At 46.3% G+C, this 20,258-nt stretch overlaps 1 protein-coding gene across 1 annotated transcript in view; it reads left to right on the top strand.

Annotated features, from left to right (window-relative positions):
• Window positions 1–20,258, top strand: part of DNAH3 (dynein axonemal heavy chain 3) — a 536,699-nt gene that overhangs the window by 308,361 nt on the left and 208,080 nt on the right. Inside the window, exon 34 of the mRNA XM_069210285.1 lies at window positions 12,995–13,129. Coding sequence (XP_069066386.1) covers window positions 12,995–13,129 — 135 coding nt within the window. The remainder of the gene's footprint in view (window positions 1–12,994; window positions 13,130–20,258) is intronic.

The following is a 20,258-nucleotide window of genomic DNA, read 5'->3' as shown; positions in this document are numbered from 1 at the left end:
GTGGGGGAGAGCCCTATCAGTGCCAGGGAAGGAATTCCCTGGCACTGATAGTGCTTACCGCCATGGATTTCATGGCGGTTCCAAACCCCATGAAATCCATGGCGGTCAGCCGGGTCATGATACCACCGGCGGTATTGTGACGGCCGCCGGGCTGGAGACCCAGGTCTCCAGCCAGCGGTCGTGACGGAGAAGTGGCGGATGACCATGTCGGAAACCGCCATGGTCATAATTTAAAAAAATTTACCGCCAGCTTGTTGGCGGTAAGACCCCCGCTTCTCTGCCGACCGCCAGGGTCGTAATGACCTCCTTAATGTCCTCGAACCCAGGCAATGAGTACACTGCAAAATGTCTCTTAATAGCCACATACCATTGACTGCTCTCATTGTTTCTCTGTGAAAACGCTACTTTAAGTTCCAGTTTATGCGTGCTTAGGATACTCATGGGTTGTGTATGAGATATACACTGCCTAACAGCGTGAATTAATGTGTTTTCAGTTATGTTCAATCATGCACAAATACGTCTACATAAAACCACAGAGTACAAATCTTCTCAGAGTACGCCTGAAACAAAGCTCTGTGAATTGGTGCCTACATTTTCCACTGGCGCTATGCCACCGGTTATAGGCTCTTAAATACAGAGGCTCAGTTAACATTTTGCACTGGCCAACTCATTATCTAATTAATATGTTCAAATATGTCTGGCTAGGGTTGCAGCATAGGCCTAATTTTTTGGTCTCCTCCAAGGAAACCCACAATCTCTGGGTACCTTTAGAATCCCTACGATGTTGGAAAAAAAGGACGTAAATTTGGCGTGGATAGCTTATGTGGACAAAACGTTATGAGGGCCTAAGTGCGAACTACCCCAAATAGCCAAAAAAACACTCGCCACCTGAGGGGGAACAGGCCTGGCAGCGAAGGAGTAAAACAAACTTTATTTAATTACAGCTAATCACTCAGTGAAATGTGCAAATGTTTTTGATCCACTTGTAGAAACCAAAACCTAGTCTTGTTCTTGTGTAATGCAACTGGTGCTCATGTAAAGCGCCCCAATAGTACTGCAAGATTAAAGGTCAAATGTGGTATAGAGCAACTTAATTAATCAGTTCGCTGAAGATCCCAGACCACAGCATCACATCGGAACAGTTTTACATTCATTATCACTCAGCCTTTGAACCAACTCGTATCAGCAGCACTATGTGTTTATGCCACAGCTGAGAGCTCTGGAGCTGAGGCTGAAGGCAATGCGAGTTTACCACAGTGCCTGCCAATCAGTCAAAAACGTGTTCAGAATACATGGCCATTCAATCCTTGGGCTCTTTGCAGAGAACACAGGGTAGTGTGATGTATTCCTATTGCAATTATGATTCTGTGCAAATGGGTGTAATGGGACCCTCATCATGGAGGTACAAATTCTTCAAAATAATAACAAGGTGAAAGTAAAAGTAAATGCAGTGCTTGCTCGTTACTTAAAAGTCAGCCCTAACTTTTAAGCCCTGCCACTTTCAAATATTACTAGCCACCACTGCTCAGCTCTTGGGAGAGCTCTACCCTCTCCTTTTCAGTCCAGTCTGGGGAGGTCTTCAGTAACCTCCCCTCTCCATTGTAAGTGTTCAGCAACCTCTCTCACCTCACTCGCCTTGGCAAGCAGCAGGTTTTGAAGCACAGAGAATGTAGTGTTCTCTAGGGGATGGTTCTACTGCTGCATTGTATGTGGTATGAAAGTTGTCCCTCTCATGGGGCTGTTTTCATGGTTGCACTTCATATAGAATGAAAGTGTATAAAAAACACACTGATACATTTTAAATTACTTTATAGATTTAATAATGTTGACAGTGATTACTGATCAAGGTTGATATGTGTTATTGAAATTAATATTTGCATTTACCCATTGATACCCTGTACATTTCCTTTTCTAGAAAAAATCACTAATTGGATAATCATTTATTGAGTGTTATTATTGCGGGTCAGGGAATGATGATTACTAGGTGTAAGGAAATGCCCCCTTGGCATGGTTACCCCCTGACTTTTTGCCTTTGCTAATGCTATGTTTTGATTTGAAAGTGTGCTGAGGCCTGCTAACCAGGCCCCAGCAACAGTGTTCTTTCCCTAACCTGTACTTTTGTTTACACAATTGGCACACCCTGGCATCCAGGTAAGTTCCTTGTAACTGGTACCCCTGATGCCAGGGAAGGTCTCTAAGGGCTGCAGCATATCTTATGCCACCCTGGGGACCCCTCACTCAGCACAGACACACTGCTTGCCAGCTTGTGTGTGCTGTTGAGGACAAAATGAGTAAGTCGACATGGCACTCCCCTCAGGGTGCCATGCCAACCTCACACTGCCTATGCAGTATAGATAAGTCACCCCTCTAGCAGGCCTTACAGCCCTAAGGCAGGGTGCACTATACCATAGGTGAGGGCACCAGTGCATGAGCACTGTGCCCCTACAGTGTCTAAGCCAAACCTTAGACATTGTAAGTGCAGGGTAGCCATAAGAGTATATGGTCTGGGAGTCTGTCAAACACGAACTCCACAGCACCATAATGGCTACACTGAAAACTGGGAAGTTTGGTATCAAACTTCTCAGCACAATAAATGCACACTGATGCCAGTGTACATTTTATTGTAACATACACCCCAGAGGGCACCTTAGAGGTGCCCCCTGAAACCTTAACCAACTACCCGTGTAGGCTGACTGGTTTTAGCAGCCTGCCACACTCGAGACATGTTGCTGGCCACATGGGAAGAGTGCCTTTGTCACTCTGTGGCTAGTAACAAAGCCTGCACTGGGTGGAGATGCTTATCACCTCCCCCTTGCAGGAGCTGTAACACCTGGCGGTGAGCCTCAAAGGCTCACCCCCTTTGTTACAGCACCACAGGGCATTCCAGCTAGTGGAGTTGCCCGCCCCCTCCGGCCACTGCCCCACTTTTGGCAGCAAGGCCGGAGGAGATAATGAGAAAAACAAGGAGGAGTCACTGACCAGTCAGGACAGCCCCTAAGGCAACCTGAGCTGAAGTGACTCTGACTTTTAGGAATCCTCCATCTTGCAGATGGAGGATCCCCCCAATTGGGATAGGAATGTGACCCCCTCCCCTTGGGAGGAGGCACAAAGAGGGTGTAGCCATTGGCTACTGCCCTCCCTGACCTAAACACACCCCTAAATTCTGTATTTAGGGGCTCCCCTGAACCTAGGAACTCAGATTCCTGCAACCTAAGAAGAAGAGGACTGCTGAGCTGAAAAACCCTGCAGAGAAGACGGAGACACCAACTGCTTTGGCCCCAGCTCTACCGGCCTGTCTCCCCCCCTTCTAAAGAAACAGCTCCAGCAACGCTTTCCCCAGGACCAGCGACCTCTGAATCCTCAGAGGACTGCCCTGCTCTAGAAGGAATCAAGAAACTCCCGAGAACAGCGGCCCTGTTCACCAAAGACTGCAACTTTGTTTCCAAAGAAGCAACTTCAAGACAACTGCGTTTCCCGCCAGAAGCGTGAGACCTGCAACTCTGCACCCGACGCCCCCGGCTCGATTTGTGGAGAACAATCACTTCAGGGAGGACTCCCCGGCGACTGCGAGACCGTGAGTAGGCAGAGCTGCCCCCCCCCTGAGCCCCCACAGCGACCCCTGCAGAGGGAATCCCGAGGCTCCCCCTGACCGCGACTGCCTGACTCCCAGATCCCGACGCCAGGAAAAGACCCTGTACCCGCAGCCCCCAGGACCTGAAAGATCAGAACTCCAGTGCAGGAGTGACCCCCAGGAGGCCCTCTACCTTGCCCAGGTGGTGGCTACCCCAAGGAGCCCCCCCCTTGCCTGCCTGCATCGCTGAAGAGACCCCTTGGTCTCCCATTGATTCCAAATGAAAACCTGACGTGTGTTTGCACACTGCACCCGGCCGCCCCCGTGCTGCTGAGGGTGTGCTTTCTGTGCTAACTTGTGTCCCCCCCAGTGCCCTACAAAACCCGCCTGGTCTGCCCTCCGAAGAGGCGGGTACTTACCTGCTGGCAGACTGGAACCGGGGTACCCCCTTCTCCATTGAAGCCTATGCGTTTTGGGCACCACTTTGAACTCTGCACCTGACCGGCCCTGAGCTGCTGGTGTGGTAACTTTGGGGTTGCCCTGAACCCCCAACGGTGGGCTACCTTGGACCCAAACTTGAACCCCGTAGGTGGTTTACTTACCTACAAAAACTAACAAATACTTACCTCCCCCAGGAACTGTTGAAAATTGCACTGTCTAGTTTTAAAATAGCTATATGTGATTTATTTGAAAAGTATATATGCTATTGTGATTATTCAAAGTTCCTAAAGTACTTACCTGCAATACCTTTCATTCAAAGTATTACATGTAAAATTTGAACCTGTGGTTCTTAAAATAAACTAAGAAAAGATATTTTTCTATACAAAAACCTATTGGCCTGGAATTGTCTCTGAGTGTGTGTTCCTCATTTATTGCTTGTGTGTGTACAACAAATGCTTAACACTACTCCTTTGATAAGCCTACTGCTCGACCACACTACCACAAAATAGAGCATTAGTATTATCTCTTTTTGCCACTATCTTACCTCTAAGGGGAACCCTTGGACTCTGTGCATACTATTCCTTACTTTGAAATAGTGCATACAGAGCCAACTTCCTACACTAGCCCACACCAATTTCCCTGAGTAGTCCGTGGACTGCTCTGCCTACCTACTCTTAGAGAATCAAGCAGTACAGTGCTTGGTTCGCAGGAAGGGAAAAGTTTAGAACTATTAATTGTGCAGGCCTCACATCCTACCCAACTAACAAACCAATTTCCTACACAAGCCAACTTATAAAAATAGAGAGCGTATAAATAAATAAAATGACACCAAAACAGATTAAATCCAGACAGGAGAACCGGAGATATGATTTTTTAAAGTTGCTAGTGAAATCTAGTGCCTGAAAGTTCAAAGCTCAAACTGCGGGTAACTGGTCACTCATGACTTGGTCAAAGTCAAAAGTTAAGGCCAACTACAATAAAGCACACTTCGGATACAAAGAGTAGACTGGGCCAAGTCTCTGCTTGCCTTAAGACTTAGAAACATTCTTCAAAAAAAGTTCTTAAGAAGGTAGATTTCAGCAAAGCAAGGCTGCAGGCTTTTTCTGAGGATGATTCATCCATTCAGGACAGCTTCTAGCTGTAGAGAGGGTGGGAAAAACTCAGAGCGGAAAAGGCTGGATTTACAGGCTAAGGAGGTCATCATCGATGAAGAGCTGGTTGTTGTCAAGCCCGATAAAGATTTCTATCTTCAGCTTCGAGGTTTTTCTGGACCTTGGAATCACCCACGGGATGAAGCTGCAGGCCCTATCTGAAAAGGGATCCATGAGGCCAAATACCTTCATCGAGACGTCACGCTGAAAAGCATTTGTTGCTGTGAAGAAAAATGTAGCAGGAGCAACTGTGAAGTCAGGCCAACCAACGATGCACCTTGGGCAGATCAGCAGGCAGGTTGGTCTGTTCTGCAATCAATTTTCCAAGCAGTCTTGCTAGAACAATTTTCCAAGGCACAGGTTTTGTGGTTAAGCAGGAGGAGTACTACGAACCCAACTTCCAAGGGTTCAGGGCCTGGCGGTCCTCATTTGGGGGGGTTAGGAGTCACTCCAGCAGAGGCCAGAAGCAGGGTTCAAGGGCTCCAGATATTGTATTTCCTGTAGCTCACACAGGAGGTCAGCCAACTAGCCTTTGGAGTCACTCTGGTCGTCCTGGATTCACTGAGCTGGTGCAGTTCTCCTTCAAGCAGCAAGGCATTCCTTCAGACAGCAAGACAGTCCTTCAACTAGCAAAGCAGTTCTTCTGGCAGCAGGGTAGCCCTTCTGAATTCTTCCACAGATCCAGGAGTGTATTGAAGAGTTGTCCTAAGGTTCCAGTATTTATACCTGGTGCCAGCTTTGTGGATGGTGGAACACCCTAATGTACCCCCACATCTGGTTCTGGAAAGTTCTTTCTTTCGTCAGGCAAGGCTTCAAGAAGTCTGGGGTGACAAAAAGTGTCAGATTCCTTTGTGTGTGCTGGTGGCAAGCCCTTTGAAGTGCAGGTGGGGCAGGGCACAGCTTCATCCCCCAGCCATCGTGGCAGGATGGCCCATCCTGCCCACATCTAGTTACTTTTGTGTCACTGTCAGAATTACACAAAGGCCAACTGCCAATCTATTTATAGTCATGTGACCCATCAGGGCCATTCAGAGTCATGTGACCCAGGACACTGGCCTGGCAGAAGACAATTTTACCATGTTTTAGGGAGAGAGCACAAGCAGTGGTTAAGAGTGGTAAAGAGCAGAGAGTCATAGGCCCTCATTACAACTTTGGCGGGCAGCCAGCACCGCCCGCCAAGTTGTATCCATTGCGCGGCTGCCAATGCAGCCGCACTCCCGTGGTGGCCATTTCGATACCCCCACTGGGCCGGCGGGCGGAAACCTAGTTTCCACCCGGCGGCCCAGCGGGGATGTCAGCCGCAACACTGGAGCCGGCTCTAAATGGCCGTCACTATGCAGACAGTGAAAAGCTCCATGGGGCCGTGGCCAGAGGCATGGGCAGTGCAGGGGCCCCCAGGGGTTCCGCAACTCCCCTTTCTGCCAGCCTTTTCATGGCAGTTCATACCGCCATGAAAAGGCTGGCAGGAGGGGGACTCGTAATCCCCTGGGCAGCGCGGATTTCAACCGCCGGGACCAAAGTGGCGGGAACGTGCTAGATGTTGGTGCCTGTTGGCGGTGCTTCCAATGAAACAGCCCTGGCGGTCTTTGACCGGCAGGTTGTAATGAGGGCCATAAGGTCAAAAAAAATTTATTGTGAAAACAGATGAGGTGAAGACATGTCTAGTACATGTGTTCAGCAGGGGCAAACTAGCGAGAAAAAGGGACTGCTGTCTTTTAATCCCCTTGTGCGCAGAGCTGTCATTGGTGGGATGGCGAGGTGTGCGAGGCAAAGAGCATTGCTTCAAGTGCAAAGATTGTGACATGAACAATCACTGTGGGGCTTCAAAATAAGGCCACACATTTTGATAAAATAATGATTACTTCAGGCCTCTTTCAAACTTTAATGGGCAAGTGTTTAAGGCTATTTAGATAGTGCTATTAGATAGTGCTAAGAATGGGGAGGAAGCATATTTTTTTTCTGGCAGTCTATTCCATAGGAAAGGCTAAACTGGAATGAGCAGAACCATGAGGAAGCACCAAAGATCATCATAATGATTTGTCCAAATTCTGCAGCTCTCAGCTTCACGTTCAGGAAACATCAAAGCAGGTTACACATAGGTTTGTGTCAGTAAAGATCTTCAATCAGCTTGAGTAGGGCTTATATTAAAAAATATTTAAATATGGACAGCAGCACTGCTGACTAGTCTCACGTCGTACCGCTGTTTTTTTCTGTCTGTCTGTTGGGAAGGTGAGAGACGAAACAAGGGCAGGGCTGGTGAGGGATAAGAAGAGACGGGCGAGTGGGAGGAAAAGAAGACAGCAGTCAACAAAAAAGTCTTCCGCTGTACCTGTATTTCTTCAGACTCTGAATTGATCAGCCAAGTAATTACTGACCCACTATTATTCCAAATATTATTTATTCAATTACATTTTTTTATATCTTTTCATCAAATGTTAATATAAAGTTTAAAGTGCAAAGTGTAAAGTGCCTCATCACATAATACTGTGAGATCCATCATATAGGTACATTATTACATAATAGTACTAAGTTTTGTCATATCTTCCTAACATCAATCAATGACTTATTAAAAGCATTACTTCATCATCACAAACTCCACTCATCTCACACACTAACATACATATTGTTCATTCAGACTCAACCATACAGTCCCTAAATCAAGTCCTTTATGTCCCAACACAGAGGCAATTATACATTTCTAACCACTTCATCAGGGCCTAAAACAGGTTATCTTCGTTCCACAGTGAGGCATGGGGTTGTTCTCTCTAGGGTGCACATGCCTCAAAGATGGTCACAGTACAGGACAATGACTGCAAAAACCTGCTGCTGACTGGCAGTCATATATGACTATAAGTAGATCCATTGCAGGTTGGTCCCAAGTCCTCTCATCAAATCGTTTTCAGAAGGTTCTACTTCTTGCAAAAAAAAAATTGATTCCCATCTTTATGTTTCTTCGCCACAGTGCATGTATTATTGTCCTCATTACCAGCTTAGATTCTTTCCTAACGTGTCCTCACATAACCACCTCTTCACCGCCATATGCATACACAACTTCTGGTATGTACTATGTCCAAGCTGCTCCGTCTCACCTCCTCATAACATAGGGGCCTGGGAGGAGAAGAGAAAACAGGGACTGGACAGGAGGCGGGATAAGAATGAACACCGGTGGGAGGGAAAAGAAGCAACATGTAAAGGCGCGAGTGGGAGACAAAAGAAGCAGCATGGATGGGGACAAGATGAGGGGGTGAAGAAAGAAACAAATAAAAGCATATAGTACCTCAGTGAAGAAGCAGAAGGATCTTAATAAATTTAAAGCAATCAGTATTTGGTCAATGCTCCTGCCAATAGAAGAGGAATTTAAGACTGCTCAAGCTGCCCAATTAGAAGGCAGCACACGAGAGTAACAGTGAAGCCCACAAATGTTAAGCAATGGGAGTGCTCCAGCCCCCTTGTTCAATACAATATCTCTCCCAAGTGAAAGCACATGCTCTAGTGCACATGCACTCATGCAGCCAAGACCTAAAATGATCTTGAAGTGGTCACATTTTCCATTGGACACTGGACTTATTTTATAAGGTGAGTCCAGTAGATATCACACTTGGCTGCAGCTACTGCACCCTAAAAAATAATAAAAACTCACCAGGACTTGGCCAAGGGATAGGGGGCTATTGATTTAAGACTACAGGTTTGTGACAGTCTGTAATCATAGGGCCCACTAAGGTAATTCATAAGGAGTACCTGATCTGCATTTTTGGGAGTCCCTTACCATTAGTCTTACCTCTATCGATGCTGAAAACTGAAAATTGGAGCTAGCCTCTTGGACATAGGATAAATGGTAGAGATGAACCAACTGTACAATCGGTTGGGGACATGCATCCCTAAAACCATTTGATGGCAGCTAAGGCTGTGTACCTTATTATCATGGTTCTCATGTGAGAACAATACAATGAATTGCATCCCCAAGTACTTGTAATCCTCCACCTGTATCATTGGTACTCCTGCAAATCATAAGAACTTACAGTAGAATCTAACGCCGATTTATATGTATGCTTTTCAGATGTCCATTAGCATGCTAAACTTGGCAGAATGGACACAAATTCATCCTGAACATAAAAAAATGCTTTTACTTTTTCTTCTTTCTAATCCAAATGAATTCTTCAAACTGGATGCCGTTCTGGTACCCAGGTTAAAAACAATTCCGGTGGCTGAATTACACAATATATATCTGGTTTCCAACCTTTTGACTTCTCTGGACCCCCATTTTGCAGTACTGGAACCCAGGGACCCCCACTGAATCATTATTGGAATCCAGGGACCCCCAATAAGGCTAATCTGTTAATAATATTAATTGTTCTAAGCAGTCACAGTCCCCTTCAGGAGGCTTCACAGATCCCCAGGGGTCCTTAGACCACAGGTTGGGAACCACTGATATATATCATTCTCCATATATACAACAGTAAGGTACATAGCAGAAAATGTTCTACACAATCCAAATCACTGAGTACACGAGAAAGGAGGAGGGTTACAAGTGGAGAGGAAGGGAGAAGCAATCAATTGATCTAACAGGCACAGGAGATGAAAGAGACCTACAGGAGAAGGTTGGAGGAACTACTTTGGTGGATGTCTGGAACTGTGGTTGTTACTCATGTACAAAGTGCGGGTTGACGTGGTGCTCAGTTCCTTATCAAAGTGAAGGAAGGAGGGTGTTTTCCAAATTTAGGTTTGGGACAGAGTTCCAGATCCATAACTATGGAAAACCTTTCATCTTCCATCCTCCTTCTTGCATTTTCTGCGTGGTGAGGTTGCATTAAAAACCCTTAGTGCATCATCATCTGTGTTTTCTATCTTGGTAAGCATTGTAGGTTACGTCATTCAAAGTCATTCTGTGTGCCAGGTTTGATGCAAAATTGTAGGCCTACTTCTATGTTTGTGGAATGTTACAGTATTTGGCTTTTTGAATATTGTTACTGTAGATATTGGCCCACAGACTCCACTTACTGTGACCATCTGGTGTTGAATGGTGTAGGATATTTTTTTTTATTTTAGATTGGGAGCATTGACTTTAAGTTTCTTTAAACGTATTCAGGGATGTACCACAGGGAGGTGTAACATAATTCTGTTTTGTCCAGGAGCCTCCTGTCCAGTTTTCTGGCTGCCACCTTCTCCCTGGAGATGCACAGTGGGGTTTATGCTCCTTTGCTTCTATCTAACAGGCTGGTGTGATATTATTTCTCTTACTGACAAAGATGTTCTTGGGTCAAACAGCAAGATCACACGTATTATGAGACAGCCTCAATATGAGTCCGACTGCATCTTACTGGTACTGTATTTCAGTTGATGCTGCCCATGTGTTTCAGGATGAGTTGCAAATGATCCACCCCAACTAAGTGAATTTCATATTGGAGTACTTAGGTTACCCCTAGGTCATTGTTTTTCCATGTCATTTGTTACTTTGAAGTATTCTTCCTGTAGGCATCATGAGGTTATGTGTCAATCATTGGTAAATTTCGTTGACACAGTCCTTGTATTCCCTCACTCACACTCACCTGTGTGGTTGTTTCTTCAAATGATGCTGGGTCTGCATAGGCAGGCTCATCTGGAAGTTCCAAATATCCTAGAGATGTGGGTTCAACTTTATGTAGTAAGGACTGCACACAAAAGAAGGTTACCTCAGGCTGTATTACAGTTAGGATGCACTCTCCCTGTTTGCACGGCAGCGCCCTTTCAACTAGGTGCACCTGGCCCAAACCGAGACTGTGTGCTTTCTTACTGGAGATGCTTTGCCCCCAGGATAGCCGCAAACGTGCACTTCCCCTAGGGAAGCACATCAGTGAAAGGCAAGCAGGCTGATTCAAGCAGCAGATCCACCCTTTGCTGTGGAAGCAGCATCTATCTGCGATTCAGACTGGGGGCAGTGATCTCACTGCAGGCAGGTGTAGTGAGTGAGTGCACGCGCCTGCAGGGAGATGTCTGGGGGAGGGGGCTTTGCAGGACCCCTTTACCCACCTCCAGAGTGGCACCCTTGTGGGAACAGTAAGTGCGCTTCACTTTTTGGCAGTTTCCGTAATTCTACCCCTGCCAGATAATGCAGTGTGAATAATCAGCTAAGCAATGTGCCTTCATCCTCAGCCGAAGGGGTGTGTTTTTCCAGGATTCACCCTCCTGAGACAATGACGAGGAAACAGTGAGTGCCATGTCTATCATGTATTCTCCTCCTTGTCACAAGATAATCTGTCTCTGCTATCAAGTTATTTCTGTAGTCAATGTTAACAACAAACGCGGACCACTGCCTGCTCTCAATTAGGTTTTTCAAATGAAACACTTTTTTAAGCATCACAATTTCCTTTAAAAAACTCATGATGTTCTAAAAATCCATTTTGGGATACTTTCAATGGGAACGCGGTAAGCTGTCCCTTGCAAGCCACTCTCCGTGTGAAGATAACCAGCAGGAAGGCATCACAATTTGTGGCCTGCCTAATGAATATTAATCAGTCGTTCTGCAACTTTCTGCCATTCCTTAGTTTGCAAATCAACCTATTAGTAAATAGGCCAGTTTTCAAAATAATTTACTTGACACAAAAAGTTGGTGACTGTTTTGTTTGCAACCAGTACAATGGGAAATCTGGCCGATAGGTTCTTGTTTACTTAGATTTTCAATTGCTCAAGCCAGGCTTGGATAGTCATCAGCCAGGAAAGATGGACCTTGACATAACAAGATTTCTTTCCTGGATTAAGTCGACTTTAATAGTGTCTTAAGCTATCTAGAAGAATTTAACATTGTTTTAGGCGAAGAAGCACAGTTTTATAGTTCTTTCAAGACTACTTTAAGTCAGGACAAGTGCTCAGCCTCTCAAAGCCATCTTTCCTTGCTCTAGACCAGTGATACTCAAAGTACGGCCCGGGGCCGCATGCGGCCCTTTTGACCTTTACATGCGGCCCCCAGGGCAGCAGTAGCACTAGGCTGCTGTTTACTCGACTCAACAGGCAATACTTTATTTAAACATTATTATAGATAAAGAAAGGAAGTAAGGAATTTGTCCTGAATAGCTTAACTGCAGGAACACTTTCATTTTTTAAGAAATCTTGCAGCAAATGTCTGCAACTATGATAAGGGTTCTTAAAAATTCAAAAAGTGTATTTCATTTACACGCAGGACCATCTCATTTTACTACATCAGATTATATCAGTGCATGGAGAAGTATTTTTTTTTTAAGAACAATAGATTTCCAACATAAAATCAGAAACATTCATTCTTACCCCCAACTTGATAGCAATGCTAATAGTGAATTAAGAGCCAAGTCAGTTGTTATCTGCACTCTTTCATTGGCCTGATTCACTATTATACATGAACAACTTCATAGTTTATTAAATCAAACGGGGTTTGCACAGCGCACATACTGAAGTCATGCATTTGGAGGTCCTCCTACATACAATAATGATGAAAATGACGGGGACGTGAAATAAAACAATTGCCTAGGATCACACAATTTGGTAAAGTGAGGACGCCGGGATTAATGCCAGGTTTTCTGGTTTCACTTTGAGCGATTCAGCCACTAGATCTGTATGCTTTGCTGCCCCCTACACCCAATAACGTCACAACCCCTCCCCATTCAGAGCTCCCTTCTATCTTTGATCGCCACGCTGCTAGCATCAGTGCGGCCCTCGGTCACACCACAGACCAAACTTTGTGGCCCCTGGGAAAATGTTTGTGAGTACCCATGCTCTAGACAATGTTGAAATTGTTTTAAACTAACAAAGTGAATTATAACCTCACGTTCTGAAAATGTCTTTGGTTGTTTAAGGTAGCTAATTATTTTCATTTCCTTACTAGGGTATCATATCTGACTTGTTTCCTGGAGTGGTTCTTCCAAAACCGGATTATGATCTCTTCATCGAGGCACTGAATGAAAATATTAAAACGATGAAACTCCAACCTGTTACTTGGTTTATTGGAAAAATAATTCAGGTGATCGGTTTTCTATATGATGTGTACATTGAGCAGAAACAAATGCACAAAAAAAAAATTCTGGCAAAAGATTGATAATTAGATTTTTTACATGGAGTATTAACATTTAGTAATGAACAATTATGTAAGAATTTAATTTTGCATGATTGTCTTTTAAAAAAAAAAAGTATGTCTGGTGTTCCTTTGCCTCTTAATAATAGTAGATCTGCCCCTAGAGAAAACGGGCATTATCATAGGTGGAGAAAGGGCAAATGGATCGGTATGCTCTCTTCAGTTCCTCGTGTTATGCAGGTGAGATTAGAAGTCTGCCTTCCATTTCCAATTATTTAGAATGTGGGTGCAGGTTTGAGGTAGTAACCAATTGAAGAATCAGTTCATTTAATCTTTTTGAATTGGTGACTGCAACTGCTGGGATTACGACCCAAACAATAGCATATCAGTGGAATGATGTACTGGGTTTCACAAAGAGGTCTATGGAAGCCTCTTGGTCTTGCTAATGTCATGGCCACACCTAATAGGATATGTTTTTGGTTATTTCTTCTCTCATATAAATAATTGTAGTAAAGAAACAGTGACAGCTGTGGCCATGCTGGTTCCTTTCAAAATGCTTTTGTATCTGAAAAGACACGTCAGGAGGCTAGTTCCCAAAACATTACTAAATAAACAAATATCCTCCTTTGGTTAGCTCAGCTACAGCACAGCTTTCACATGCTATATGTCCTCCAAAGTTATATTTAGTCCCATAGTCATCAAGGGACATACTTTATGTAAGGAAATGCCTCCTTGGCATGGTTGCCCCCTGACTTTTTGCCTTTGCTGATGCTATGTTTACAATTGAAAGTGTGCTGAGGCCTGCTAACCAGGCCCCAGCACCAGTGTTCTTTCCCTAACCTGAACTTTTGTATCCACAATTGGCAGACCCTGGCATCCAGATAAGTCCCTTGTAACTGGTACTTCTAGTACCAAGGGCCCTGATACCAAGGAAGGTCTCTAAGGGCTGCAGCATGTCTTATGCCACCCTGGAGACCTCTCACTCAGCACAGACACACTGCTTGCCAGCTTGTGTGTGCTAGTGAGGACAAAACGAGTAAGTCGACATGGCACTCCCCTCAGGGTGCCATGCCAGCCTCTCACTGCCTATGCAGTATAGGTAAGACACCCCTCTAGCAGGCCTTACAGCCCTAAGGCAGGGTGCACTATACCATAGGTGAGGGTACCAGTGCATGAGCATGGTACCCCTACAGTGTCTAAATAAAACCTTAGACATTGTAAGTGCAGGGTAGCCATAAGAGTATATGGTCTGGGAGTCTGTCAAACACGAACTCCACAGCACCATAATGGCTACACTGAAAACTGGGAAGTTTGGTATCAAACTTCTCAGCACAATAAATGCACACTGATGCCAGTGCGCATTTTATTGTAAAATACACCACAGAGGGCACCTTAGAGGTGCCCCCTGAAACTTAACCGACTATCTGTGTAGGCTGACTAGTTTTAGCAGCCTGCCACAAACCGAGACATGTTGCTGGCCCCATGGGGAGAGTGCCTTTGTCACTCTGAGGCCAGTAACAAAGCCTGCACTGGGTGGAGATGCTAACACCTCTCCCAGGCAGGAATTGTCACACCTGGCGGTGAGCCTCAAAGGCTCACCTCCTTTGTGCCAACCCAGCAGGACACTCCAGCTAGTGGAGTTGCCCGCCCCCTCCGGCCAGGCCCCACTTTTGGCGGCAAGGCCGGAGAAAATAATGAGAATAACAAGGAGGAGTCACTGGCCAGTCAGGACAGCCCCTAAGGTGTCCTGAGCTGAGGTGACTCTAACTTTTAGAAATCCTCCATCTTGCAGATGGAGGATTCCCCCAATAGGGTTAGGATTGTGACCCCCTCCCCTTGGGAGGAGGCACAAAGAGGGTGTACCCACCCTCAGGGCTAGTAGCCATTGGCTACTAACCCCCCAGACCTAAACACGCCCTTAAATTTAGTATTTAAGGGCTACCCTGAACCCTAGAAAATTAGATTCCTGCAACTACAAGAAGAAGGACTGCCTAGCTGAAAACCCCTGCAGAGGAAGACCAGAAGACGACAACTGCCTTGGCTCCAGAAACTCACCGGCCTGTCTCCTGCCTTCCAAAGATCCTGCTCCAGCGACGCCTTCCAAAGGGACCAGCGACCTCGACATCCTCTGAGGACTGCCCCTGCTTCGAAAAGACAAGAAACTCCCGAGGACAGCGGACCTGCTCCAAGAAAAGCTGCAACTTTGTTTCCAGCAGCTTTAAAGAACCCTGCAAGCTCCCCGCAAGAAGCGTGAGACTTGCAACACTGCACCCGGCGACCCCGACTCGGCTGGTGGCGATCCAACACCTCAGGAGGGACCCCAGGACTACTCTGATACTGTGAGTACCAAAACCTGTCCCCCCTGAGCCCCCACAGCGCCGCCTGCAGAGGGAATCCCGAGGCTTCCCCTGACCGCGACTCTTTGAACCTAAAGTCCCGACGCCTGGGAGAGACCCTGCACCCGCAGCCCCCAGGACCTGAAGGACCGGACTTTCACTGGAGAAGTGACCCCCAGGAGTCCCTCTCCCTTGCCCAAGTGGAGGTTTCCCCGAGGAATCCCCCCCTTGCCTGCCTGCAGCGCTGAAGAGATCCCGAGATCTCTCATAGACTAACATTGAAAACCCGACGCTTGTTTCTACACTGCACCCGGCCGCCCCCGCGCTGCTGAGGGTGAAATTTCTGTGTGGACTTGTGTCCCCCCCGGTGCCCTACAAAACCCCTCTGGTCTGCCCTCCGAAGACGCGGGTACTTACCTGCAAGCAGACCGGAACCGGGGCACCCCCTTCTCTCCATTCTAGCCTATGTGTTTTGGGCACCACTTTGAACTCTGCACCTGACCGGCCCTGAGCTGCTGGTGTGGTGACTTTGGGGTTGCTCTGAACCCCCAACGGTGGGCTACCTTGGACCAAGAACTGAACCCTGTAAGTGTCCTACTTACCTGGTAAAACTAACAAAAACTTACCTCCCCCAGGAACTGTGAAAATTGCACTAAGTGTCCACTTTTGAAACAGCTATTTGTCAATAACTTGAAAAGTATACATGCAATTTTGATGATTTGAAGTTCCTAAAGTACTTACCTGCAATACCTTTCGAATGAGCTATTACATGTAGAATTTGAACCTGTGGTTCTCAAAATAAACTAAGAAAAGATATTTTTCTATATAAAAACCTATTGGCTGGATTTGTCTCTGAGTGTGTGTACCTCATTTATTGTCTATGTGTATGTACAACAAATGCTTAACACTACTCCTTGGATAAGCCTACTGCTCGACCACACTACCACAAAATAGAGCATTAGTATTATCTATTTTTACCACTATTTTACCTCTAAGGGGAACCCTTGGACTCTGTGCATGCTATTCCTTACTTTGAAATAGCACATACAGAGCCAACTTCCTACATTGGTGGATCAGCGGTGGGGTACAAGACTTTGCATTTGCTGGACTACTCAGCCAATACCTGATCACACGACAAATTCCAAAATTGTCATTAGAAATTGATTTTTGCAATTTGAAAAGTTTTCTAAATTCTTAAAAGTCCTGCTAGGGCCTTGTGTGTTAAGTCCCTGTTTAGCATTTCTTTTAGAGTTTAAAAGTTTGTAAAAGTTTGAATTAGATTCTAGAACCAGTTGTAGATTCTTAAAAAGTATTCCAACTTTTAGAAGCAAAATGTCTAGCACAGATGTGACTGTGGTGGAACTCGACACCACACCTTACCTCCATCTTAAGATGAGGGAGCTAAGGTCACTCTGTAAAATAAAGAAAATAACAATGGGCCCCAAACCTACCAAAATACAGCTCCAGGAGCTTTTGGCAGAGTTTGAAAAGGCCAACCCCTCTGAGGGTGGCAACTCAGAGGAAGAGGATAGTGACTTGGAGGACAATTCCCCCCTACCAGTCCTATCTAGGGAGAACAGGGTCCCTCAAACCCTGACTCCAAAAATAATAGTCAGAGATGCTGGTTCCCTCACAGGAGAGACCAACACCTCTGAAATCACTGAGGATAACCCCAGTGAAGAGGACATCCAGTTAGCCAGGATGGCCAAAAGATTGGCTTTGGAAAGACAGATCCTAGCCATAGAGAGGGAAAGACAAGAGATGGGCCTAGGACCCATCAATGGTGGCAGCAACATAAATAGGGTCAGAGATTCTCCTGACATGTTGAAAATCCCTAAAGGGATTGTAACTAAATATGAAGATGGTGATGACATCACCAAATGGTTCACAGCTTTTGAGAGGGCTTGTGTAACCAGAAAAGTGAACAGATCTCACTGGGGTGCTCTCCTTTGGGAAATGTTCACAGGAAAGTGTAGGGATAGACTCCTCACACTCTCTGGACAAGATGCAGAATCTTATGACCTCATGAAGGGTACCCTGATTGAGGGCTTTGGATTCTCCACTGAGGAGTACAGGATTAGGTTCAGGGGGGCTCAAAAATCCTCGAGCCAGACCTGGGTTGACTTTGTTGACTACTCAGTGAAAACACTAGATGGTTGGATTCAAGGCAGTGGTGTAAGTAATTATGATGGGCTGTACAATTTATTTGTGAAAGAACACCTGTTAAGTAATTGTTTCAATGATAAACTGCATCAGCATCTGGTAGACCTAGGACCAATTTCTCCCCAAGAATTGGGAAAGAAGGCGGACCATTGGGTCAAGACAAGGGTGTCCAAGACTTCAACAGGGGGTGACCAAAAGAAAGGGGTCACAAAGACTCCCCAGGGGAAGGGTGATGAGACAACCAAAACTAAAAATAGTAAAGAGTCTTCTACAGGCCCCCAAAAACCTGCACAGGAGGGTGGGCCCAGAGCCTCTTCACAAAACAATGGGTACAAGGGTAAAAACTTTGATCCCAAAAAGGCCTGGTGTCATAGCTGTAAACAGCATGGACACCAAACTGGAGACAAGGCCTGTCCCAAGAAAGATTCCACTCCAAACTCCCATCCAGGTAACACTGGTATGGCTAGTCTCCAAGTGGGATCAACAGTGTGCCCAGAGCAAATCAGGGTCCACACTGAAGCTACTCTAGTTTCTGAGGGTGGGGTGGATTTAGCCACACTAGCTGTCTGGCCGCCTAACATGCAAAAATACAGACAGCAACTCTTAATTAATGGGACTAGAATAGAGGGCCTGAGGGATACAGGTGCCAGTGTCACCATGGTGACAGAGAAACTGGTTTCCCCTGGCCAATACCTGACTGGAAAAACTTACACAGTCACCAACGCTGACAATCAGAGAAAAGTACATCCCATGGCAATGGTTACTTTAGAATGGGGAGGGGTCAATGGCCTGAAACAGGTGGTGGTCTCCTCAAATATCCCAGTGGACTGTCTGCTTGGAAATGACCTGGAGTCCTCAGCATGGGCTGAGGTAGAACTAAAAACCCATGCAGCAATGCTGGGTATCCCTGAACTGGTGTGTGTGAAAACAAGAGCACAATGCAAGGCACAGGGTGAACAAGTAGAGCTGGAGTCTGGAAGAATGGCCCAGCCTACCAAGAGGAAAGGAAAGTCAGTTGGGAAACCAACTGCAACACAGCAAAAGAAAGGGAACCTCTCTTCTCAGGAAGATGTTCTGCCCTCTGAGGGAACTGAGCCTTTGGAGCTTGAACCTTACCAGGTTGAGCTCTTAGGCCCAGGGGGACCCTCAAGGGAAGAGCTGTGTAAGGGACAAGAAACCTGTCCCTCTCTTGAAGGCCTTAGGCAGCAAGCTGCTGAAGAGTCCAAAGGCAAGAAAAATGGAACACATAGGGTCTATTGGGAAGATGGGCTCCTGTACACTGAGGCCAGAGACCCCAAACCTGGTGCCACTAGGAGAGTGGTAGTGCCTCAGCTGTTCAGAGAGTTCATCCTAACATTGGCCCATGACATTCCCCTTGCTGGACATTTGGGACAAACCAAGACGTGGGAGAGGTTAGTCAACCACTTCTACTGGCCCAATATGTCCAACATGGTTAAGGAGTTTTGCCTCTCCTGCCCCACCTGTCAAGCCAGTGGTAAGACAGGTGGGCATCCAAAGGCCCCCCTCATTCCACTGCCAGTGGTGGGGGTGCCCTTTGAAAGAGTGGGTGTGGACATAGTTGGTCCACTAGAACCTCCCACAGCCTCAGGAAATATGTATATCCTGGTAGTGGTGGATCATGCTACCAGGTATCCTGAAGCTATTCCCCTTAGGTCGACTACTGCCCCTGCAGTAGCCAAGGCCCTCATTGGTATCTTTACCAGAGTGGGTTTCCCTAAGGAGGTGGTGTCTGACAGAGGTACCAACTTCATGTCAGCATACCTAAAGCACATGTGGAATGAGTGTGGAGTGACTTATAAATTCACTACACCATACCATCCACAAACTAATGGCTTGGTTGAGAGATTCAACAAGACATTAAAGGGCATGATCATGGGGCTCCCAGAAAAACTCAAAAGGAGATGGGATGTCCTCCTGCCATGTCTGCTTTTCGCTTACAGGGAGGTACCACAGAAGGGAGTAGGGTTCTCACCCTTTGAACTTCTGTTTGGTCATCCTGTAAGGGGACCACTTGCCCTTGTTAAAGAAGGCTGGGAGAGACCTCTCCATGAGCCTAAACAGGACATAGTGGACTATGTACTTGGCCTTCGCTCTAGAATGGCAGAGTACATGGAAAAGGCAACCAAAAACCTTGAGGCCAGCCAACAGCTCCAGAAGTTTTGGTATGACCAAAAGGCTGCACTGGTTGAGTTCCAACCAGGGCAGAAGGTCTGGGTTCTGGAGCCTGTGGCTCCCAGGGCACTCCAGGACAAATGGAGTGGCCCTTACCCAGTACTAGAGAGGAAGAGTCAGGTCACCTACTTGGTGGACCTGGGCACAAGCAGGAGCCCCAAAAGGGTGATCCATGTAAACCGCCTTAAGCTCTTCCACGACAGGGCTGATGTCAATCTGTTGATGGTAACAGATGAGGATCAGGAGGCAGAGAGTGAACCTCTCCCTGATCTTCTGTCATCAGACCCAAAAGATGGTACAGTAGATGGAGTGATCTACTCAGACACCCTCTCTGGCCAACAGCAAGCTGATTGTAGGAGAGTCCTACAACAGTTTCCTGAACTCTT

Source organism: Pleurodeles waltl, chromosome 10 (assembly GCF_031143425.1).
Source record: "Pleurodeles waltl isolate 20211129_DDA chromosome 10, aPleWal1.hap1.20221129, whole genome shotgun sequence".
NCBI lineage: Eukaryota > Metazoa > Chordata > Amphibia > Caudata > Salamandridae > Pleurodeles > Pleurodeles waltl.
Note: the sequence above shows the minus strand (reverse complement) of the source record. Positions and strands in the feature narration are given on the sequence as shown.